This window comes from Emys orbicularis, chromosome 7, assembly GCF_028017835.1.
Source record: "Emys orbicularis isolate rEmyOrb1 chromosome 7, rEmyOrb1.hap1, whole genome shotgun sequence".
In the NCBI taxonomy this organism is placed as follows: Eukaryota; Metazoa; Chordata; order Testudines; family Emydidae; genus Emys; species Emys orbicularis.
The window spans coordinates 110,749,331-110,771,858 of NC_088689.1; the positions used below are offsets into that span (position 1 = coordinate 110,749,331).

Below are 22,528 nucleotides of genomic sequence, written 5' to 3' on the forward strand. Positions count from 1 at the left end.
AGATAGAAGGAAATGAAAATAAAATAATAAAATAATAATAATAATAATAATATTAATAAAAAACCCACCCCACCCTCCCCCAAAAAGAACTTTGTTCTCAAATTATGTTTGTAGGACACAAAACATTCAGAGGTGGTAGTGTGAAGTAACAGCGCTGACTGTTCTATGGAGACAAATAAATTATCACAAGAAATATAGTGAGCAAAGTGCTGTTGTCGGCTGTTCTGCGATGGACGGGTGGCAAGGGGTAGGCGGGACCAATCAGTTCACTGAGCGCACAGAGCGGTTGCTTCTAGGGAACCGGTGCACCTTGACGTGTTTGGATAAGTGGTCACTTCGAGCAAATTTCTTCTCGCAGACAGGACACTGGTAAGGTTTCACTCCAGAGTGGGAGCGTCTGTGCCGGGAGAGCTCATCTGATCTGGAGAACCTGCAAGCAGAGGTTTAGAAAAGAAAAACCTCTTCAGATTTTTGCTGCTAATTCTTTTATGTCATTGTTACTTTTCCATGGCCCATGCTGCATGCATGGAACTTCATGACAGCAGCGGGGATAGAACTCAAGTCCTCCTGCCGCAGAAGCCCAAACACTTAAGCTAAAGGAGAATCTGTCAGCAGTATAAGGCCCATGACATACACTGGAGCAGTTCTCATTCTATCCAGCAGAGGGCAGCAGTAATACACTACCCACTTCATTGCATCATTCTTTGGTGCTCATATAACTGATAGCACTGACTGGAGACAGGCCCTAAAGGGGTTACCGGTGTATAAGCTTTACCCTAATCCCTGACTACACATACACACAACCCGGCTATTGCATCCTCACTACTGACCTGCAGCACCCCGTGCTATTCCAATCCCAAACCTCCCAAAGCTCTGCCAATGCACATCAATTCTAACCCACAGCATCTTCCTTAAACTCCAGTTCTGGGCCTCTCCTGAGCAGAGACCACCACCAATGCTCCAAAGCTAAGGCTTCTGCCAGTCTCACCTTGGCATGCTCAGAATGCTGGAGGAACAACAATATCCTCAATCACGACTAGTTTGTGAGACTGTGGCCAGATACTATGCGAGGGACTACCCAGGCAGAGTCAGCCATACTTACTCTGAAGCCACTTGGCTTATTGAATTGACCTAAGAATTTGGCCTTTCTTTTTCTCTCCCGAATGATTAAATAAAGGGCTATTAATGTCTCACTGTCAATTCCTGCTCACAGTTATATTGGAGTAAATCCAAAATGACTCCATTGACTACACTGCAGCTACTCTGGATTTACACTGGTACAAATGGAGATAAGGATTTGGCCCTCAGTTACCAAAATTAGATTCCCCAATATCATTTTATTTTTAGACATCTCCCACCCGCAACTGCCAAGGAATAGTCCCCAAATAGCCATTGTGAATCTCAGAGGCCCATTTTAAACTCAGATAAACCAGCTAATCCTTGGGACCGAGCAGCTGGGTTGGTGCTATTTCTAGCCCATCCCAGTGCTGGGAGCCCAAGTGTTAACAATGTCGTGCTAAGACAGTTCCTTCTGGATGCATGCAGAACTGCTGTCCAACAAAGGATGATGAGTGTGAGTTGCCAGAACACTACCAAAGAGTGGTACAGAAAAAGAGTTCTCAAGAAACAATATCAGCTGTTTATTTACAATAAATACATGAAGTCATGAGTGTTTGCTGAATAAATAGGGCAAAGGACCTGTGGGAAAATGTGCATTTGTGGAACAAAAACATCACACCACCACTTGTGTAAATATACTATATTTCTGGAGGGGAAATAAAGAGCACCATTTGAGGTGGAAAGAGACTTTACCGCTCACACTCTAAACCCTTCATGTAAGAAAATACATTAAAATTGCAACTAGAGATGATCCCATGCTACCAGTTGATGGTCAGGATCCAAACTTTGCTAAAGTTTGGTGTGTTTGGATTTAGGATATTTTTTTTTATTCTAAGTTTTTATTCCACTGTCCACTACAGAGTGGATAGTTTAGATTTTGCTACAGATCCAAACTTTCCAAAAGTTCTTGAGTGTTGTGATCCAGGGCTGAATTTGGGCCCATCTGCACCCGCGAACACTTCTCTCTCTAACACTGCTAGCCCTTGCCAGCAGTGGGTACCCAGCCATGACCAGAGCCTGGAACACTGACATGACCATGAACTGCTCGTGAAACTCCTTCATTGGGCTGACCCTGATGCAGTGTCCTTAAAGGAATTATCTTTAAGAACCATGAGTTCATAGGACTCTGAGAAACTTTTCAAAGCAACTCAACAGCCGAGAAAGGGAAGGGCAGCATACACTGTACAGAACTTCACAGACTGAGAGCTGCTAGGACCTCACCAAGATATCACAGTGGCAAGTTGACAGACATGGGATCAGACATGTTGGACAAAGAACTGATTTGTTTGCCAGGGAAGGTAGTCACTTTCTCAGGTGGAAGAGAAATCCACCTCAGGAGCGGGGTCCTTGAGACACAAACACAGAGCAATCCTCAAGGCAGAGGCAGGAGCCGGAAAATAAAGGGCTGCCTCATCCAGGTGTCAATATCATTATAAAACACAAGGAATAATGGGATGGAGGGACCTGAAACAAGCTCAGAGCAAGACAACTGCAATGGATCTCTGGCAATTGCACCAAGGGAGAGGGGAGGGAATCATATGTCAGAGATGTGTGTGTTACGTGAGCCTTGGAAGCTAATGTGAGTTAATATGATAAAAATACACTTAGCCTCATAACGAAGCCCTTAATTGAAGAGGTAAGAATCTTGCAATGCTGTTACCCAGAATTCATGGAAAGATCACCTTACTGGGCCCACAGAAATAAACCCCTCTCTCTCTCCCTGTGTTTACAAAAAAAACAACAACCCAAAAGTTAGAACAGGAAAGCTGGTAGAATTCTATTGCCTGCGATATGCAGAGATTGGACTAAATGATCGTAAAGGTCCCGTCTCACCTTACAGTCTAAAAAAATTGATGGAATTCCAAATTCAAGCAGGTAGCAAATGCAAAAGAGGCACCACTTACGAATAACCAGCCCAAATTTTATGATCCCAGCACCTAAGAAATGACAGCTCCTCCCAAATAAAGACAGAGGCCGTTTGGAAATCTCACACAAACACAAGGAGCCAAATTCACCTCTCTTGTAATTCCACTGCACTTGATGGAGATGGGCCAAGGGTGATTGTAGCCCCGTAAGTGCAGAATGACACTGAGTTTGTTGCCTTCCTTCCACTCTACCTGCTGGCTTCAGTCAGGGAGCTGAATCACACTATTTAGCCAGACTGTCAGCTTCTGCTCAAGGGAGACCTATCTTGTAAGGGAGTGATTGCATCTTGTTAGAATTCTCACTTCAGGAACAGGTGAGAGTATTTTCCACCTGAGGGATTTATTTCAAAGGCTGCCAGGGACTTGGGAGGGTCAGCCCTTCACAGTTTCCCTCTGAATTCAGAAATAAAGTAGCCCCGCAGTTGGTGTAACAGCTGTGATGAAAAGGCATTTACTACAATGTTGTTTAAAAAACTCTGGAACCCAGAGAAGAAGGAGATTCAGAGAGCACAATTATGATCATCTAGTCTGACTCCTCCACATTCCAGTTCCATCAGTTAACTAGAAGTTTCATAATAAAGTAGCTCCTTTCTGTTGCCTTTTAAATTTCACTGTGTGCCCTAGCTCTTCTTTGTCTTGTATTATAGGAAAGGGACATCCAACCAGCCCTTTCTGTACCACTCCTATGAAACAGGCAGGGGCAGTGCCCACAATGTGGCCCCAATCCCGAGAGCTACTGGGGTACCACGGTAAAGAACAATAATGGCCCACATTTTGTGACCGCAAGATCCAAACACAGAGGTTCTTCAGGCACATCTCCCTTTCCCTTGCAGAAGAAAGGCTCAACCATTTCCACAGCACCTTTCCCTGTCCTCAAGACCCTGCAGAAGCCTCTATGCCATTCTGGGGATGCCAGCTAGGGCAGGGGGTAGAGATTAACCATGTTTGAGGGAGGAGGGGCTGGAATATGGTAGAGGGATGGGGAAACAACACATTGTATGAGGGCCAGAGCAGAAGTACAGGGTCTCTGTGTGGATGCCCCGGGCCTCCCGGGTGTCCCTGGGGATCCAAGAAGCTTGGCCTTGAGCCTTGTGGCCTTTTAAGTTGGAAGGAAAAGCCTCCTACCTAACAGGATGTTGTGAGGGATCTATCTCTGCGAGGGAATCCTCACAGGGATCTCCTCCCCCCATCCACCTCCTGCTGGAGTTACAGCACCTGGACTTTCTTTGTGTCCTGTAACGCACTGTGTGCTCAGGAAATACACAGCCTCATACAGTAAGCTTCCTTTAGCACAGCCACGTCTTTATACAGTGTAGAGGGGCCTTGGTGTAAATGATAATCAGCCCCAAGAATCTTATTCCCATTTTGGGGCCATTGTGGTGCCCTGAGCAGGCAACCCCAGCAACTTGCCTATACTATATCATTGCCAAGATCATCTTCCTGAGAAGTTACAGCTAACTCAGACTCATCAGCATGGTTTACAAGCCCTTTAAACTCTTCCTTCCAAAGTGCAGTAGCTTACATCTGTCTTCACCAAATTTCCCAAATAAGATACTGAAATTCAGGTGTGAGTTTCATGGTTTTGCCTTTCTCAGAAGTGGCAGGCAGTAGCCACTAACCTAGATCAGTGGTTCTCAAAGCCGGTCCGCCGCTTGTTCAGGGAAAGCCCCTGGCGAGCCGGGTCAGTTTGTTTACCTGCCGCATCCGCAGGTTCGGACGATCGTGGCTCCCACTGGCGACAGTTCGACGCTCCAGGCCAATGGGGGCTGCGGGAAGTGGTGGCCAGCACATCCCTCGGCCCGCGCCGCTTCCTGCAGCCCTCATTGGCCTGGAGCGGCAAACCAGTGGGAGCCACGATCGGCTGAACCTGTGGACGTGGCAGGTAAACAAACTGGCCCGGCCCGCCAGGGGCTTTCCCTGAACAAGCGGCGGACCGGCTTTGAGAACCACTGACATAGATGAACCTAAGGTGTAACCTGGTCTGACATGGATCAATGATCTGACCGGTACAACAGGATACTGGACTAAATGGGTCACTGGCAGTTTCTGTACTCTGCTGTTTGCATACTGCCTAAGACTGAAAAGAGCAGCTCTCGCTTTCTGTGACGGAGGGGCAAAAGTTGGTAGTAGTCAGCTTCAGAAAGGAACTTGGGAATCCCACGCTGTATGCGGCTTGCAAAAGTTTAACCTTGCTCATCACTTTGCTTTGCTACACTTAAAGCTTACACAGGGTTGGCTGGCAGTTTGTTTTAGTTCAGCTGTTCTGCCCATACAGGAAGAAGGAAAAGCTTCTCCCCCTGCCACTCCACCCGCAGCTAAACGCTATGACTCAAATTATACCAAGGAGCATTTTTCTAAATTGTTATTTTCCATTAACTCCGATTTTAAGTTCATTTTGTTGAAAAAGAAATACACCATACACACACGGAAAAGAACGTGGAAGAAACCAGCAGCAGCATCTCAGTGCATAAATTCATTTGGGATGATATAATACTAAGAACAGACTCCAGATGTACTTGACTTAGTCATGTGAGCTCACAGCTCTCCCTGAACTTCTGGAAAAGGTAAACATGCTTTACTGATGAAAGGGGACTGTGTAATTCAGTGCTCACTTGGCTCTGGCTATGGTATGTCACTGCAGATCTGACTTTGATGTCTGAGAAGAACACATGGGAGTGCTGGACTCTCAAGCTTATTCTAAGAGATTTGTGATAGAGGGAAACAGCCCCTTTGAAAGTCTGCCCCCTCCTTCGTCTATGTTAGTGATGGGCCCCAGCTGAAAAATTTCAAACTGGGATCAGAACTCACTCAAAGTTATGGGGCATTTGGATCCGGGGTTCTGGCTTATGCTCTCAGTCATGCTAAATGCAAAGATTCAGTCACAATGACGGGTTTGGAAAAATATCCAACTGCCAGAAACAAGCCTTTTTTGTATGGAAGTTATTTAATCCCTAGCCTCTACTGGGCTTCTGCCCATAAAGAATTGTGGCTGTCCACGCAGTTGGCTCTTTAAATTACAGGTTCTAGATGCACTCACCATCTGGATCAGTACTTCTCTTTACATGCCCTTCCATTGCCCTTGTGGCACTTTTGCTAGGCACCATTCACACTAGACTTTAACCCTTGTAAGGTTGTGGACATACAGAGGCTAAACTCACCCTTGGTGTCACTCCATGGAAGGCATCCAAGAGAACATTAGACCATATTGCTGCATATATATTCCTAATCATTCACCTTTGACTGACATTCTGGAAAATACCAGTGTTCTCATAAGATACATCCACAGAAGATCATCCACAAAAGAACAATTCACAAACAGACTCCTGAGGTCTGATCTTGGACTGCTGAAATCAATGGGGAATCAGAGAGAGGCAGAATCAGAGCCCTGGCAAGTCACCTTCTGACCTCAAATATGCCTGGGTCAGGATCATTGTCACTGGTGGTTAGCTGAATACTGCAAATCAATTTCCCACAAACATTCATTCAGCTTTTTAAAGGAATTAAATTTTGGCCACATTTCAACCCTTTGTTTTGTTCCCTTTCCACGAAAATTTGGACAATCAAGTTTCACTAGTATCATGGCTCATGGAAAGCAAGCGTTAAGTTTGCATAGATGCTAGCGAAAAGCAAATCTTAAATATGCTCCTTGCAAGCATTGACACTGAAAGCCAAATAGAAAGGACTATGCTCATGCAATGAGAGCATGGAAAAATGCCATGTGATTTATGTGACCAATCACAACTGAGCGACACAGTCGAATTTCAGTTCATTTTGAATCGCAAGGCTGGAAGTAAACAAAGCTTGTGAAAAATTTCATTGGTAGCAAATAAATTAAGGAAAATTGCAATCTGCTCATGGAACCTCCATGAATTAGAAAAGGGAGGAAACTGATCACAGGAAGTATTAGCTACAAATGATCCACTCAGCCCTAGTGGCAATGGGGAAACCTCAGTGTATCAGTTTGAGGAAAGGGACAAGATTCAGACTAGTTCAGATCTTTTCCTTTCAAACAAATTCATCCATCCCTAGTGATCTCATATCTCGCATATCTGCATTTTTACACATATCTCTCCTGTTATCTCTTCAGTTCACAATGAGTGTGACACATTTCCTAACCACTCATTGCTCATCAAAGCACTACAGGATGTTTTTCCTTTTGCCAAGTCTTTCGAATACTTTTGGTATAATTTAACAGGAGGGATTTGAGATGATGTTTGGTTTTCATCACAGAGTATGATGTTTCATTGCTAGTGTTAAGAAACTGGCTGGGTTCCAGAGCGGATTGAAAAATGGAGGAGAAGGGGTTTCCATGGAAAATTTCAACTTTTTAATCACAAAAGAAATATTTGTCAGTTTCCAGTTTTCCAACGAATAATCAAAAATTTTGAGGAAAGCTGACAAATTCGGTGAAAATTTTTACTTATTCAAAACCTCAGTTTTCCATTGATGAAAAGTTTTGACAGAAAAATTTTAACCAGCCCTTCTGATTATAATAATAAATAATATATGGAGATATACCTATCTCATAGAACTGGAAGGGACCCTGAAAGGTCATCGAGTCCAGCCCCCTGCCTTCACTAGCAGGACCAAGTACTGATTTTGCCCCAGATCCCTAAGTGGCCCCCTCAAGGATTGAACTCACAACCCTGGGTTTAGCAGGCCAATGCTCGCTTTTGAAATGTACAATACTCAGGAGCACATCTGGATGGGCACTAATATACATTTCTAAACCAGAACATAAAATAAACATAGATTAAATTTGAGTAGCATATCCTATAATGAGATAGCATTCCCAAGCTAGTATTTTATTCTGGAAATTACAAAATTGCTTATAATGTTTTAAAATTTTATTAGGGTCTTATTAAGCATATATGTCGTTCATAGCCCTTCACTGATTGTATTTGACCTCCATGTAGTTGAATCTACAAATACATACAACCATGTAGTATTAGTGATGAAGTGACTATGCTCCAATGACCCAATTTGCTTTGTGTATCCTAGTTTGCATCAATGGTACATTGGAGATGGTATGCTGCAATGGGACCAATGAATATACAAAGCAATGCCTGCAGTAGCAAGTCTAATCTGGCCATTATGAAATGAAATACCAGTCACTGGGGTATTTTTTTAGACTTTTGTACAGTTAATGTCAACAGTAATGCTATGCTATTCAACGCACCAAAGTCCCTGGATTATCTAACATTAAGAGAAGTGGTTTTAATTTTAAAACCAACCAAACAGGTTTCAGAGAACAGCAAAATGGTTTATAAATGAACTTGGTTCAAACCTGTTTGGCTGGCATATTATGTCAAGTGAATGATATGTTTATTGGATACAGAGTATGACTGCATCCCAGTACTGACCTCCATCCACAACCGGGCCACGTGCATGCAAAAGGTTTTTCTCCTGTGTGTCTCCTCAGGTGCGCTTTCAAATGGCTGCTTTTAGTGTACATCTTGGTACAGCCAGGGAAAGAACATTTGTGCATTTTAATGAGTTCTGCCGCAGGGTTCTTTTGAAATTTCTGGCCCATGATGATCCCCGTTTGACCCTGGATCATGCCTCCTGGCCCAATAGGCTTTGCAGCAATAGGGACTGGAGCTATGCGGACAAATTTAGAGGACAAGTTCAAATTGGATGACTGAACAATCTGCGGCACAAGTGCAAATGTCTGTCCTTGAATGTTGACTAGGAGCTGTGCAATTTTAATATTCTCTTGTGCTGGTCCTTGTGAACTAGGGCTTGTATTTGACTCTTGTTTGATCTGTACAGGCTGAATTTGGAGCATGACAGGTATCCCTCCCTCCAGGGATAGAGCTCCGTTTGAAACATCGCTACCTTCTGTTGAGCTACTTGATTGTTCACTTTTACTTTCTTTTAAATTAACGCTAGGTACCAGATGGTCTTTTTGCTGGACTGAAGCAACGGAAACTTGGCTGCAAGCTCTCAAGTCCTTGGTCTCACTTTTAGGCCCTTCCTTGAGATCCGACTCCATGTTTTCTTCCAGAAACTCCTCAATCTCCTCAAGTGTGGGCTGAAATGGTCCAGAATCTTCCATATCCACTGCGAACTCAGGCAATCTGAAATACTCCTCTTTCACTACTGGTTGAAGTCTCCTTTTGTCCCACCAAGAAGCAGGGGTGTTCCCCAAGGAAGCCTGGGACAGTAAATAGTCTAAAATATTATCTTGACTTTCAGCGCTAGATGTGCTTCCATAGCTAGAGCTGAGAACCTGGGAATCAGGACTGGAACAAGAGCAAAAGCTTGAAGAATCGCTGTCATCTTCTGACACAGGTGAGGGCAGCATCTGATACGACCTCCCACCGGCCATCATGTCCCCAAAGTATCCAACGGGGGATCTTGTGGATGAAAAATATTCATCAGCAGGAAGCAAGTGATCCACCATTCCTGGATAATCTGTTACGGATATCCCACCAGCATATACCACACAGTGAAAGTTCAAGCGAAAGCCTGAATATAGGGAACAAAAATATTGATAGTCAGAAGTCAGGTTTAATCATTCACCTCCATGCACTACAAGACCTACAAATCTCTCTAGCTCAAATGAGTCAATGGCATGCGGTTTCACTGGGAACACATGTTGCTACATGCTTTCATATTGCTGTATCACCCCCAAAGGATTCTGAGTGCCTCGGCATTTTCCAAGATTGCACCACATGTTTGCAAAAGAATTCTTTCAGAAATCATTTCACAACTATGTGTTCCTTAGATTTACAGTGCCTCCTCAGACTATTACTGGCAAGAGGAAATACATTTATAATCTTTTGCCTGACAAGGAAACAGAGAGCCAAAGAAGGGAATGGAAAAAAAAAAAAAAAGTGTTGAAATTTTTACCACCCAAAAAACAAATAAAAATAAAGTTTATAACTTGGGTCCATAAAAGAACACAATCCTTTTCTTATCTTATAGCTTTCCATTGACTTTATTATTAACTTTCTCAGTTATTCAAATATAGGCTAATCAGCATAATGCAAGGACCAATCTGCCAGGAGCCAAAAATATTTATTGTGCTTCAGCATTTACTAGTAAGATTTTCCTTTCCAGATGTAATGAATCAGTTTGCTAACGTCATCATCACCTGCATCACCCTTAATAAGACTGGCACCATGCTGGGCTAATTACCATGTGCTGGCAGGCCAGCTGATTGTGCTAGTGTCACCTCATCACTCCACGCTGCCTGTCACTTGGATACACAGCCCTGAGATGATCTAAACATGGTGCCAACTTCTAAATTGGGAACTTGGAACCAAGCTCTTGCGTAGGATTTCAACTCATTGTGACTACAGCAAGTGACTGCATTTTGTTATATTCGGAACACGCAATTTAGTAAGGCCAATGGGCCTGATCCTTCAACCTCTTACTCACTTGAGCATTCTGGTTGAAGTCAGTGGGACTACTCACTTAAATAAAGAACTACAGGCTCAGACGCTTATTTTGCAGTTCTCTCTTAGGCGAAACTCCCTGTGAAGGCAATGCAATTCCTGCAGCCCTCAATTCAGGCACAACAATCTTACTGGGAGTTTTGTCTGAGAAAACACTGCTTAACAGCTGCACAATATAACCCTTAAGGAGCTAAAATGAAGATGTGCAGACTTTGCTGAACACTGGCCCTGGGTCCTCTGCTCTGCTCAAGGTGGCTGACTGGAAACTGAGCTGCATATGTACATCATAAAACACGCCTCTCTGTGGAAGGTATGTGGATTGCAGAGATAGATATCATTTGATCTGTCAATAAGGGTGTATTTGAGAGTGAGAGAGAGAGAGAGAGAGAGAGAGGCAATCAGAAGGCATGTGACCTAGCATGAAGGAAATGCCAGTCAAGCTTGTTGCACACTCTCATTTTCCACAGGCAGTGTTGCTGTGCTGAAGACACTTTGCCATGAATAGTCAATAGCGTCCAGTTTTGGGAAGGGTGGGAGATGTTTATTATTACTCCAGGGCACCTATGCTGCCTGATCTGCAAATTGCCTCTGTCTCTGTCTTCTAGGAGGAAATAAAAATAAATCTGTGCACTCAATCTATATCTGATGCAGTGCACAACAACCTTCTTACAAGCTCCATCAGCATCAGTCTATTAACGTTCCACAGGAAGTAGAAGTAAAAACACACTTCTTAAAGCTACAGCTTCCTTATTTATGTTTATGTGTGGAGGAGGGTGGTGGTGGTTTTGAAGAAAGGGGAATTAAAAGCCAAGTTGTACATTTTCCTGGTTTGCACCCACTGTCAGTCATCTGTTCCTGCAAACTGATAGTGAAATACTCACATGTGCTCAAAGTGAGGAAGTTCAAACAAAGGTTAGTGTCCATGTTCTGTGACCTTAGCCTATGATCATTTCTAATGGTAAAAGTGATTGCCAGCATACCTGAAATATGCCTAGGGGATTACGAATCAGATTTTGATCTCAGTGCAAATTCAATTACTCCAACAGAAGTCAGTGGAGCTGACAAGTGAACAGAGATCAGAATCTGGCTCTGTGAATCTTTTATTGCTTCCAAAAAGAGTTCTCTGATTAATGTCTTGCTTGCCTCAAAAGCAGAGATAACCACAGTTTAATGTGGGGCAGAAGGGAGGGTGCATTCCCATATGGCAGATGGCTTCAAATCCTGCCTATTCCCATTTTGCTCCAGCTCTAACCTCTCACTGCTGTTGCTGTGACCACAAAGATTTTGCACACAAGATATTTTTACTAAAGAGAGAGAGAGAGAGAGAGAGAGTGTGTGTGTGTGTGTGTGTGTGTGTGTGTGTGTGTGTGTGTGTGTGTGTGTGTGTGTGTGTGTGTGTGTGTGTGTGTGTGAGAGAGAGAGAGAGAGAGAGAGAGAGAGAGTGTGTGTGTATCTGAGTGACAGCAAACTTAGCATAGAAAAAAAAGTTTTTTTGTAAAGATTTCTTAAATGTCCATTTCAATCTGGAAGCCATTCTTGCTCCCACTGAAATCAATGACAAAATGTCCATACTACTTGCCAATCTAAAGAGCAAAAGACCCTCAGGACCTTGGCTAAAGATATGGCCCAAGCCAGACATTTGCAAAGAAACAAGAACCAGTTAGGTTAATACAAAGTAATGCTTATATCATATATCTAACATTTATATACAACATTTGCATCCATAAGCATTCCAAAACTATTTATAAAAGAGGCTTCTCTTCTTATGCCATTGAAATGCAGCCACCTCTGGGGTGAAATGTAGCAGCTGATTAACAGTGCACAACAGCACTATGGTCTCCAAGTTTCAAAAGAGTTCACAGCTTTGTTTTCTTGCATGTTATGCCAGAGTCACATTGTTCTGTTTTACAGTTGTCTGTTTAGTGACTGGCTAATAAAAGGATGGAACACATATGCCCCTGTACAGCAATGTTTCAGAGTAACCATTACAAGAGTCAAGGCCTCAGAGGCTTGCTGAAAGATAGGCAGAAATTTAGCAGCCTGTTATTCCTGGTGATGTTTACAACATCATAGGAAATATCATATCACACAACTGATAATACCAATAGCATATTTTGCCAATTTGTGCTTGCTAAGCAGTTGTGGATATGCTGACAACCATTTTCCAGGGAAATCGCTTTTCTCTGAGGATTAAAAATGTGTAAGGGCCTGATCCTGCTCCAATTGGGCCATAAAACTGATTATAAAGTGACTCTGAAACACAGTGGGCCTTGAATTTCAAAGGAGCCAGTTAACATATAAAGGCATTTTTAAAATAGAAAAATCCATTAGCAGCCTGGGAGCTGCATTACTGAAATGAGTTCTCCAAAGTAATTTTCCTGGTATGGAGCCTCTTTACAGTACATTTTACAATACAGAGTAGTCATGCCAAGGATTACCTCCGCAAGGTGCACTAAAGAGAGGATGCATTTGATACAGCATGATATGGTGATCGCTACTTTTAAAGGGGTGGTGTTAGGGGACAGCCTAAGGGTTATCTATATTAGCATCTGAAGAAGTGGGTTTTTTACCCACGAAAGTTTATGACCAAATAAATCTGTTAGTCTTTAAGGCGCCTCCGGACTCCTTGTTGTTTTTTGAGCGTTATTAGGAAGCTCAGAAGAATGCTTTCCAGCTCGCATGGTTTCCTCATTCCACAGCTTGCAAACGCCCCAGAACCCTTTGGGAGAAAGCAGGCTTCTGAAAAGCTCTTCCACTTTCCCCTGCCTTCTTACAGAGGAAACACTTTAATCTACAGCAACCGCTGCAGCGCTGGTGAAGCAGTAATCCGCTGCCTCGCTCGCATACACATGCTGATCACACATTCCTTCCAGGCATGTCTATGCTAATTTCTCAATAGTGAATGGATCCCCTGCAACTGATTCGTTGCACGGGGCAGAAAGCGGGGAGAGGGGATGCTGCATTTCAGAGCCCCTCGGCCTTGCCAGGCTGTGAGTCAGCCCAGGATTTTGGGTTGCCTTTGGGGTGTGTTTAGCCCACCTGGCGGGGCTAAGAAGCGAAGGAACCCAGTGCATAGCTACTGCTCCCCCCCCCCCTTTCCTCGGCCCAGAGCTCTGCTTGACCGAGAGTAACCCTGCCTCGCTGCTTCTCCTGTCAACATTACCATAACAGCCTGCGAGCAGAGCACACACAGCCTCCTCCTCCTCCTGCTCCCCACCAGCGCCTTCCCGAGCAGCCCCGGCCGGCCGAGCTGCACGCGCCTCCCAGCGCGCCCGGGGGAGATGGGCTTGAGCTTTGCAGCCGATGCTCTCCTTTGGGGTGGGGGCGGCGGGGGTGTCTCCCTTTTGCTCCTGTCCGGAGCCACAAAACAACCGACCTCTGCAATCCACATCCATGCATCGCAACGCCGCGTGCCGTCACCCCCGTGCAAAGAGTGTGGGGCTTTAACCATCTACTCGTTATCATTCTGCAAAGAGCTAGTCCTCCGCGTCTAGGGTGGGGGTGCAAAGGGGGGCAGCTCTCTAATGCCGGGGCACAGGACGAGCCCGCATTGCATCGGCAGAGAGCGGGCAGGCTCCTGGCTTTGAGAGAGGGGGTGATTCCCGGCCCCGTCTTGCAACTGAAGCGGGTCTCAGCGCTGGGCAGAGCGAATTGTCCCTTCTCTGCCAGTCCGGCCAACATATGGTTGTAAACATCGCCCCGGCTCCTGCCCGACCAGCTCCCCCGCCCCCAGCAGAAAGAGGAGCCCGTGTAAACACAGCCAGCTTGTGGGGTCTTTTCTTCCAGAGTCCATTGGGACTGGATGGCACGAAGGTCCCCCCCCCACACACACACACACCCCTTTGCACGGCACTTCAACAAGTCCGGATCTCCTCCTTCCCCCTCCCCCTCGTTGATCCCAGAGCTTCTCTTCAGCATGTCCCCCCCAGCGATCCCGGATATCTCCTTCCCTTGACCCCGGGGCTCCACGCGCCCCCCGGGCAGCGCTAACCGGCCAGCAGCCCCATGCGGGCAGGATGCTCTACGCTACTGGACACCGTTCTGCCCCCGCCCTGCGGGTGAGAAACGTGTCTTTACTCCTTACCTGAACTTTTCTGCACAGACACACACACCAAAAAAACCCAAAAAACACCGCAGATCAAAGGCAAGCAATATCCCAGCGGGCAGCAGCTCCTCGTGGCATTCAGAACCAGCGCAACACCCCAGCAATCACCAAACGCCACAGCGCTCCTAAGGAGGGGGCCTGGCCGCTTGTTAACTGTTGTCCTTGAAAACTGCCTGGAGGCAGGGTCCCGATTTGCAACAGCAGTGGCAGGGCTGCTGATGTGTCCTTTAGCTCCCCTAGTGTAGTACTATATCCCCATCACATGACTGCCAGGGAGGTTATCACAGTGAAGGCAGGGGAAGGCTTGAAAGAGGCTCGACCAAAGCTGCTCACATCATTGGCCAAAGCAGAAGCAAAGGGGCTGGCCGGAGGGTTTTGTCGTCAATGGAAGCATCTGGCACCCTATCCTCTCTCTGCCTCTGCCTTCCCCTCCGCCTCCTCTCCCTCTCCTGCCTGCCCCTCCTGTTCTGTATCACAGCCAACCAAGTTCAGGCAGGAATGTTTGGCTGCTTCCCTGCTTACTCTATCTCTGAGCCATGACAGTGAAGATCATGTGAATGAGAGAGAGAAATATATTTTGAGGACTGCAAAACCTGGAAGAAACCACATGGAGATTTTTTCTCTAACAGGGCTAGGTTTGGGTTGGTGGGGGTGTGTAGGAGGATGGTTGGAGTGGTATTGTAGTCTGCAAAGCTGGAAATGTTCAAGACATGCCAGTCTTATGAATGGATCTGAATCCATTTCCCTCTTGCCTTCTCTGTCCTTGGTTTCTGATGGGCCCTGGGCTGCTGCTGTTTGGAAAGGATGCAGAACAAACATGCACTGAACCTGATTCAATTTTTTTCAACAAAATGTCGATCCATTTTTAGCAGAGGTGTTTGAACACTGGGGAAAGGACCATGTCAAAATTTAAAATGATTAATCACAGCAACAAATACTCTGTTATTTGCATTAAATATCACCAATATCAAAGCCCAACTGTGTTGCTCTGTGCTGTGGAAACACATACCAAGGGACAGTCACTGCCCCCAATGAGCTTATCTCCTAAATAGACAAGTCAGGAAAAAGGATCTGAGAAAGGAAGCTTGATTATCCCCGTTTGACAGATGGGGAAACCAAGGCACAGAGAGATTAAGCCACTTGCTCAAGGCGGAACAGAAAGTCTGTGGTAGAGGTAGGATTTAAAGCCAGATCTCCTGAGTCCCAGTCTTAACTACCAGACCATCCTTCCACTCAATTGTTTTTAAGTGCCTGCCAATAATCTGCTCAGCCTTGTGTCAGACACAAAATACAGACAGTCCCTACTTTGAAGAGGTTATAGCTTAAATAAGACAACACAGACACGGAACAGAGAGAACTCAGTGGGAAATTGCTCTTGCTGACTCATTTCTTGGGAGCATCTCAGAAGGAGCGTATGAATGGACAGAGGATAAAGGCTTGGTGCACAATAGCTGGGAAGATATCCTAATCAGAGGGGTGGGGTAGAAGAAGACATGGAGCCAGCTGTATGTAGGGGTGAGTGGGTGGATAATGCACAAAGGCTGGCATCATTAGGGGAGAGGAGAGGGCAAGGTATGATGTGATAAAAAATCAGGTCAGAGAGGAGTGGAGCTATGCAGAACCTAGCAGGTGAAGATAAGATTAAACTTGTGGCGAAAACAGGTGGGGAGGGGAGCTAGAAGAATTCATAGGAAGAGTTTTAAAGAATACTTATTTTTGTTACTAATACGATTATAATACATTGTTAAAAGTGAAAAAAAATCAATTTTTTTCATCATTTATGATCAGTTTTCCTTCTGGTTGGTTTGGTTTAGTTTTTTTGCATGTCACCTGTTTACTCAGTGAAACTAGACTGAACTCTTTCATTTTCCAGCTGTTCTGCACACATACAGCTGTGTTTCAGTTTCCAACATTGCAGGGGTAGGTTTAAATTAAAAAAATAAAAGTGTTTTCATTGAAAAAAAAAAGAATACACAGACACACACATGTATACACATTTCAATGAATAGTATATACACATACACACTTGATATATGTTAGATATATGTGAAAATATCAAGGGCTAAATGCAATGGAGTTACACCAGCCAAGAATTTGGCCTCAAATATTTTTATCCACATTAGACTTTGCAAATTCCCTACTTCATTGTTTACTTTAAATTCAAGTGCTATACTGCTTGAGAATGGGTGAAATACACCACCATGCAAAGGGACCAGGAACAATGCTTTTGCACCATCTAAGTTTCAAGACCTCAAAATAGGATCCAAGTGGGACTTAAATAGGACTCCTGCGGACCCCACTGCACAGATGTGAAATTCACACACACTGTAATTAATATCTTAGGAACAACCAAAATCAAGTGTTCTTTATTAGAGCCTTCATTTTAGCATCATTATGACTGAAATATAAGGATGGGGACGCAGTAGAGGACTTTCAGGACTGTCCTCCAGATGCTAAAGATGATTCCTTTATATTTTATTTTATTAACAGATCCATTCTTTTATAACAGCAATCTTATAAACCTTATTCTACAACATTAATAGAAATACACTTTGTATATACACAAACACACAATTATAAATTGGCCTATAGAAGTCCCTAAAGTTGTATTGATGAGACCTGCTACCTGGCGCTTTCTTCAACTTAGTGCTACTGATCACATATTGTGGTTGATGCATTTCTACTTTGTCTTCCTTTTCTGTCTTGTCAGTTGGTAGTGTTAGTTAAAAGCTTTCATTATCTCATGTTTAGGTCAAAACTTTTATTTTTCTTACATTTAAATACACAATCTGTTACTTAGTTGTCCTATCAAACCTCTACACAATATCATGCTTTTCTCCTTCTTCCTCCTATCTATTTTCCTTACTTTAATATCTTGACTTTGAGTTTAATGTTGACAATTGTTGAAGGGGTTTCTTGATTCCTTAGGATTCAAAAAAAGTTCTCAAGCTATCAGGTTTGATGGCGGGCGATGCCCCTCTTCCAGCAAATTTCAGAAAGTTCTACCAGACTTCTAAGTAGTTATACATTTTTTTGCTTGTCTCCTGTAGATCTCTGACTTGATAAGTGAGTTTTTCTAGTTCCGGAATTTCCCACACTTTTTGATGCCAGTTAATAGTTTCAGGGTAGTCACTCCTCTTCCACCACCTTGCTAGAGTAATTCTAGCAGCAGCCAGGAGATGAGTGATCAGTTCTTTATGACTTTTATAAGATGCAGGGTTTTCAGGACAATTTAATAAAAATACTAAGGGGTTTTCTGACAGCTAACACCCAGTTCTCTTACGGCTTTCCAAAATGTCTTAATTTGTGGGCACATCTAACGTACCTGGAGAAATCCCCCCATTTCATTACATGCTCTCCAGAATTTGCCTGTCCTTGTACTATAAATTCATTTAATTTTATGGGGAGTTAAGTACCACTGATAAAGAATTTTAATGTAATTTTTGATTAATGTGTTTGTTGAGGTGTAGGGACTATAGCTCCATTTGTTCTCCCATTCCTCAGTTTTGGTGTCTATGCTACATCAACTTTCCAACTTTTCATGAACGTAATTATTTCCTCTAAGTAACAGCTAGAGATTACTTTGTATAGAACAGAAAGCAAGCCTGTATGTAGAAACGATAGAGTGAGTAATTTTTCAAATTCCATCAATTTTCTACTGTGGTTTGCCTTGGTGGAAGGAGGTTGAAAAATGTCTGTTGCAGGCATTGATATAATAGAATTTTGGTGTCTTTTGCAAGTTGTATTTCATCAAGTAATCTAAATATTTTATCTCTAAACAGTTGGCTGAATTTTGATATACCTGTAAGTTCTCAATTGTCAAAATTTCCCAGGCTTTTAGTGGGGTTACATTTTATATTATCTACTATGGATATTAGAGGTGATGGGTATGGGCTTGGCTTTCTAAAGAAGCTATCCGAAGTTTCTATTGTTGCTTTAATGAAAGGGTGGCTAAATGTTGATTTTGGCCTATAGGTTTCTTTATACAAGGGATCATATGGAGTTGACTCCTTTATAGACTCATAGAATTGTAGGACTGGAAAGGACCTCGAGAGGTCATCTAGTCCAGTCGCCTGCACTCAAGGTAGGACTATGTAATAACTAGACCATTCCTGACAGGTATTTGTCTAACCTGTTCTTAAAAACCTCCAGTGACGGAGTTTCCACAACCTCCTTAAGCAATTTGTTCCTGTACTTAACTACGCTGACAGTTAGGAAGTTTTTCCTAATGTTCAACCTAAACCTCCCTTGCTGCAGTTTAAGCCCATTGCTTCTCAGAGGTTAAGGAGAACAATTTTTTTCACCCTCCTCCTTGTAACAACCTTTTATATCTTGAAAACTGTTATCATGTCCCCTCTCCGTCTTTTCTTCTCCAGACTAAACAAACCCAATTTTTTCCATCTTCCTTCACACGTCATGTTTTCTAGACCTTTAATCACTTTTGTTGCTCTCCTCTGGACTTTCTCCAATGTGTCCACATCTTTCCTGAAATGTGGCTCCCAGAACTGGACACAATATTGCAGCTGAAGCCTTATCAGTGCGGAGTAGAGGGGAAGAATTACTTCTTGTGTCCTGCTTACAACACTCCTGCTAATACATCCCAGAATGATGTTTGCTTTTTTTGCAACAGTGTTATACTGTTGACTCATATTTAGTTTGTGATCCACTATGACACCCAGATCCCTTTCTGCAGTACTCCTTCCTACGCAGTCATTTCCCATTTAGTATGTGTGCAAGTGATTGTTCCTTCATAAATGGAGTACTTTGCATTTGTCCTTGTTGAATTGCATCCTATTTACTTCAGACCATTTCTCCAATTTGTCCAGATCATTTTGAATTTTAATCCCATCCTCCAAAGCACATGTAATTGCACACAAATACTATAATACTATTAATAATTGCACACTTTTTATAAATATTTGCTGACATAGGGTGAAATTCACCACCGTGTAGAGAGCCAGACTTCCACCTAAATGGAACTTAAGTGGTTCATAGGACTTGTGCTTGCCCTCTGTGCAGGTGTCAATTTCATGCTTGTTTTAATGTATTAGGCCTGGAACCTTCTGTTCTTCTTTAAATAAAACTCCCGCTGAAGTCAATGCCTGAGTAGTGACTAAGATTGGACCTTTAGTTTGTCTTGATGATAATGAGACAAATCCACCACTGCAGTAAACCTGTGCAACTCCACTGAAGTTCACAGTAACTTGGGCTGAATGAGAGCATGTGATTTTAGCCAAACGGCAGAAACCAACACAGAATCGTGCCCATTCCTTGTGAACAGAAATACGTGACTAGCGTGAAGTTAAATCAAATGTGAAGTAAAAAGACAGGTGTGATGTTTCTGTATACAGGCAATAGCTGTTCCACTACAGAAACATCACGGATCAGTTATGTTTCCCTCAGCACCTCCATAGCACAATGGGGAATGACAAGAAAACAGTTAACAGTCATGATCGCTGCACCTGGGACTTGGGGTTGGATGATCTTTGATTGAAAAGATTATTGGTTTTGCCATTCTCTCACCTCTTTTTTTAAATGTAGATTTTATTTGGCAAAATTTCCTCATTTCACCCATTCCTCCCTGGAGTGTCACAATCTTTGGTGATCAGTTTGGTATAAATGCCTAGACAAACATATAGCCCTGGTCTACACTGGTGGAGGGATCGAGCTAAGTTACGCAACTTTAGCTATGTGAATAACGTAGCTGAAGTCGACATACTTAGATCAACTTACCGTGGTGTCTTCACCGCGGTGAGTCGACTGCTGCCGCTCCCCCATCGACTCTGCTTGCGCCTTTTGCGGCACTGGAGAACAAGAGTCGACGGGAGATCGCTCGGGGATCGATTGATCGCGTCTAGGCTAGACACGATAAATCGATCCCCGCTGGATTGATCGCTACCCGCCGATCTGGCAGGTAGTGAAGACATACCCATAGACAGACACACAGATGATAGGATCACATGTTCTAAAAGTTAATCTGTGGTCTAAATTTCCTCAGTGCTAATGTGTCACAGAATCATGGAAGTAGAGATTGAAGCTTTTTTTGAAAAGACTGGTGCGGTTTTCTGGTCCCTTCCCTGCAATCAGTGCTTAATTTGTAATGAAAGAGGTGCCAGGGCTCGCATCAAGCAATTAGGTGCTGGGACTCAAGCAATTTTTTTTACATTCATAACTGATGCAGCAAGCCCTGAGGTGCTGGGGATATGAACTGCCAACCTTAGAGGTACCGCGGCGCAGCCCTGGCATAAGTTAAGCACTGCCTGCAGTCAGGAGTTGTCCTTGCAGTGTGAATTTTTTGGCTGTGTCTGCATATTGCTAAACATGCCAGTTTGTACGTGGACTGCTTTTTTTCTTTCTTTCAACAGGTTTACCATGCATGTGTGTGAGCTGTGAGTATTCTCGAAGTATTGTGTTACAATCACCAACTTTCCAGTTTTGGGGGGACTGGAGAGGATGGTCTTTGAACTCGAACAATGGTCAACCAGAGAGGTCACTGTTGAGCAAGGTAGTTTCCTTGGATTCCTGGTCCTGGTCTACTCAGCCAAGCGTTGCTAGCATAGCTATGTCGGCTCGGGCTGTGAACAAAACCCACATTCCCTAGCCGACAGAGCTACGCCGGTAAATCCCTGGTGTAGATGCAACTATGTTGACACAAGAGCTTCTGTAGATAATGTATTTTGGGGAGATAGTATAGCCATTCTGCATGCTTACTCTGAGTCTAAGGTAGGAGGCCTTGACAGCCAATGCTCTGTAGCGTAGACAAATTCTAAAGGTAACGCATTTTGCTTCTGCCATATTCCCAGCTCCAGCTGTTTCCCACTTGCCAATGCAACAAATGCCTAAAAAGCAATTGAAGCAAATGGCCATTTAGCAGAACAAAGGGTCCCCATGCTGGATCAATTACCCACACATTTATATGTGATTTATGAATCACAGCCGCTTTTTCCATGACAAAAGCACAAAACAATCAGGCTGAAAAATGTTCAGATTTTATTTGGGACTTTTGTAACTCAAAAGTTCCCAAATCAATACTTTCTATGTTCTGCAAAATAAATAGGTCTCCACAGCTGAGATCTTGTGGCTCACATTTTTCAGCACCAAGACATATATTTTTTCAATCCTGGAACCTAGCTATAAAGTGGATTAATAATGGAAAACTGTTAAGCCCTCCAGCACAGCAGTGATGTTGTGATCACATTAATTTGCAGTCCTTGAACGTTAGCAGATAAGAACTGCAAGTCCTCTTAGTGCTACAGTAATATTGACACAAAGAATATGTTTATTCTCTGCTGCAGTATTGCAGTGCAAGATGGAAACAGCAACAGTAACCGCAGGGCCAAATTTCTTTGGCCTCACAAGGACATCTACGCTGCAGGGGCAGGATTCTATTATTTTATTTTATTTTGCTGGTTTGGAAATGATGTTGCCTTTTGGAGTGAGTCACAGGCCCAGAGGGAGACATGAAGGAAGAAGCCCATTTCAGCTTGTTATATTGGCGCCCTCTGGAAAATCAAAGAGGCTTGGTATCTGGGCAAAGGTTCTTCGTTTCCCAAATGCTTTGTTTATTCAGATGCTCAGAGAGACAATCGGAGCAAAATGTCTAGATGCCATTTTTTCCTGGGTGTACATTAGGCACAGTTCTGCCCCCATATCTGCATGCACAAAACCCTCCTTTGCTTCAATGCGAGTTCCATAGGTGTATCTGAGAGCAAAATTGGGTCACAGAGCCCTTATGCTCTTCTCAGTGACATGGATCCATTTCTAAAGCAATGGTGGAAATGTTCTGACACTGGCACTGTTGAATTGAACTTGAAGTGATGTCAAACTGAGCCTGAACTCTTTGAACTTTTGGTTCCCAAGCAGCACTAGAACCATTTATCCATGTAACTGGTAAGGCCCAATGCAAGAGCGAACAAAAAAAGCAAAACTAACAGTTAATAAACCAGCCCTGGTCAGAACAATCCTTTGTGAAAATG

The 22,528-nt window shown here is 43.6% G+C and overlaps 1 protein-coding gene across 1 annotated transcript; it reads right to left on the minus strand.

Annotated features, from left to right (window-relative positions):
- Positions 1-261: 261 nt before the first annotated feature.
- KLF15 (KLF transcription factor 15) lies at positions 262-14,767 on the minus strand. The gene is made up of 3 exons (XM_065408433.1): positions 14,532-14,767; positions 8,408-9,515; positions 262-430 (listed from the first exon to the last, which is right to left on the minus strand). Exons 2-3 carry the CDS (start codon positions 9,448-9,450, stop codon positions 262-264), a joined length of 1,212 nt encoding a protein of 403 aa, XP_065264505.1. The 5' UTR covers positions 9,451-9,515; positions 14,532-14,767.
- Positions 14,768-22,528: the final 7,761 nt, after the last annotated feature.

Coding starts and splice junctions, on each gene's coding strand:
- KLF15 (XM_065408433.1), bottom strand. CDS start 9,450: ATGGTGGATCACTTGCTTCCTGCTGATGAATATTTTTCATCCACAAGA. Junction 431..8,407: donor TGGCCCGGTTGTGGATGGAG/GTCAGTACTGGG, acceptor CTCTGCTTGCAG/GTTCTCCAGATCAGATGAGC.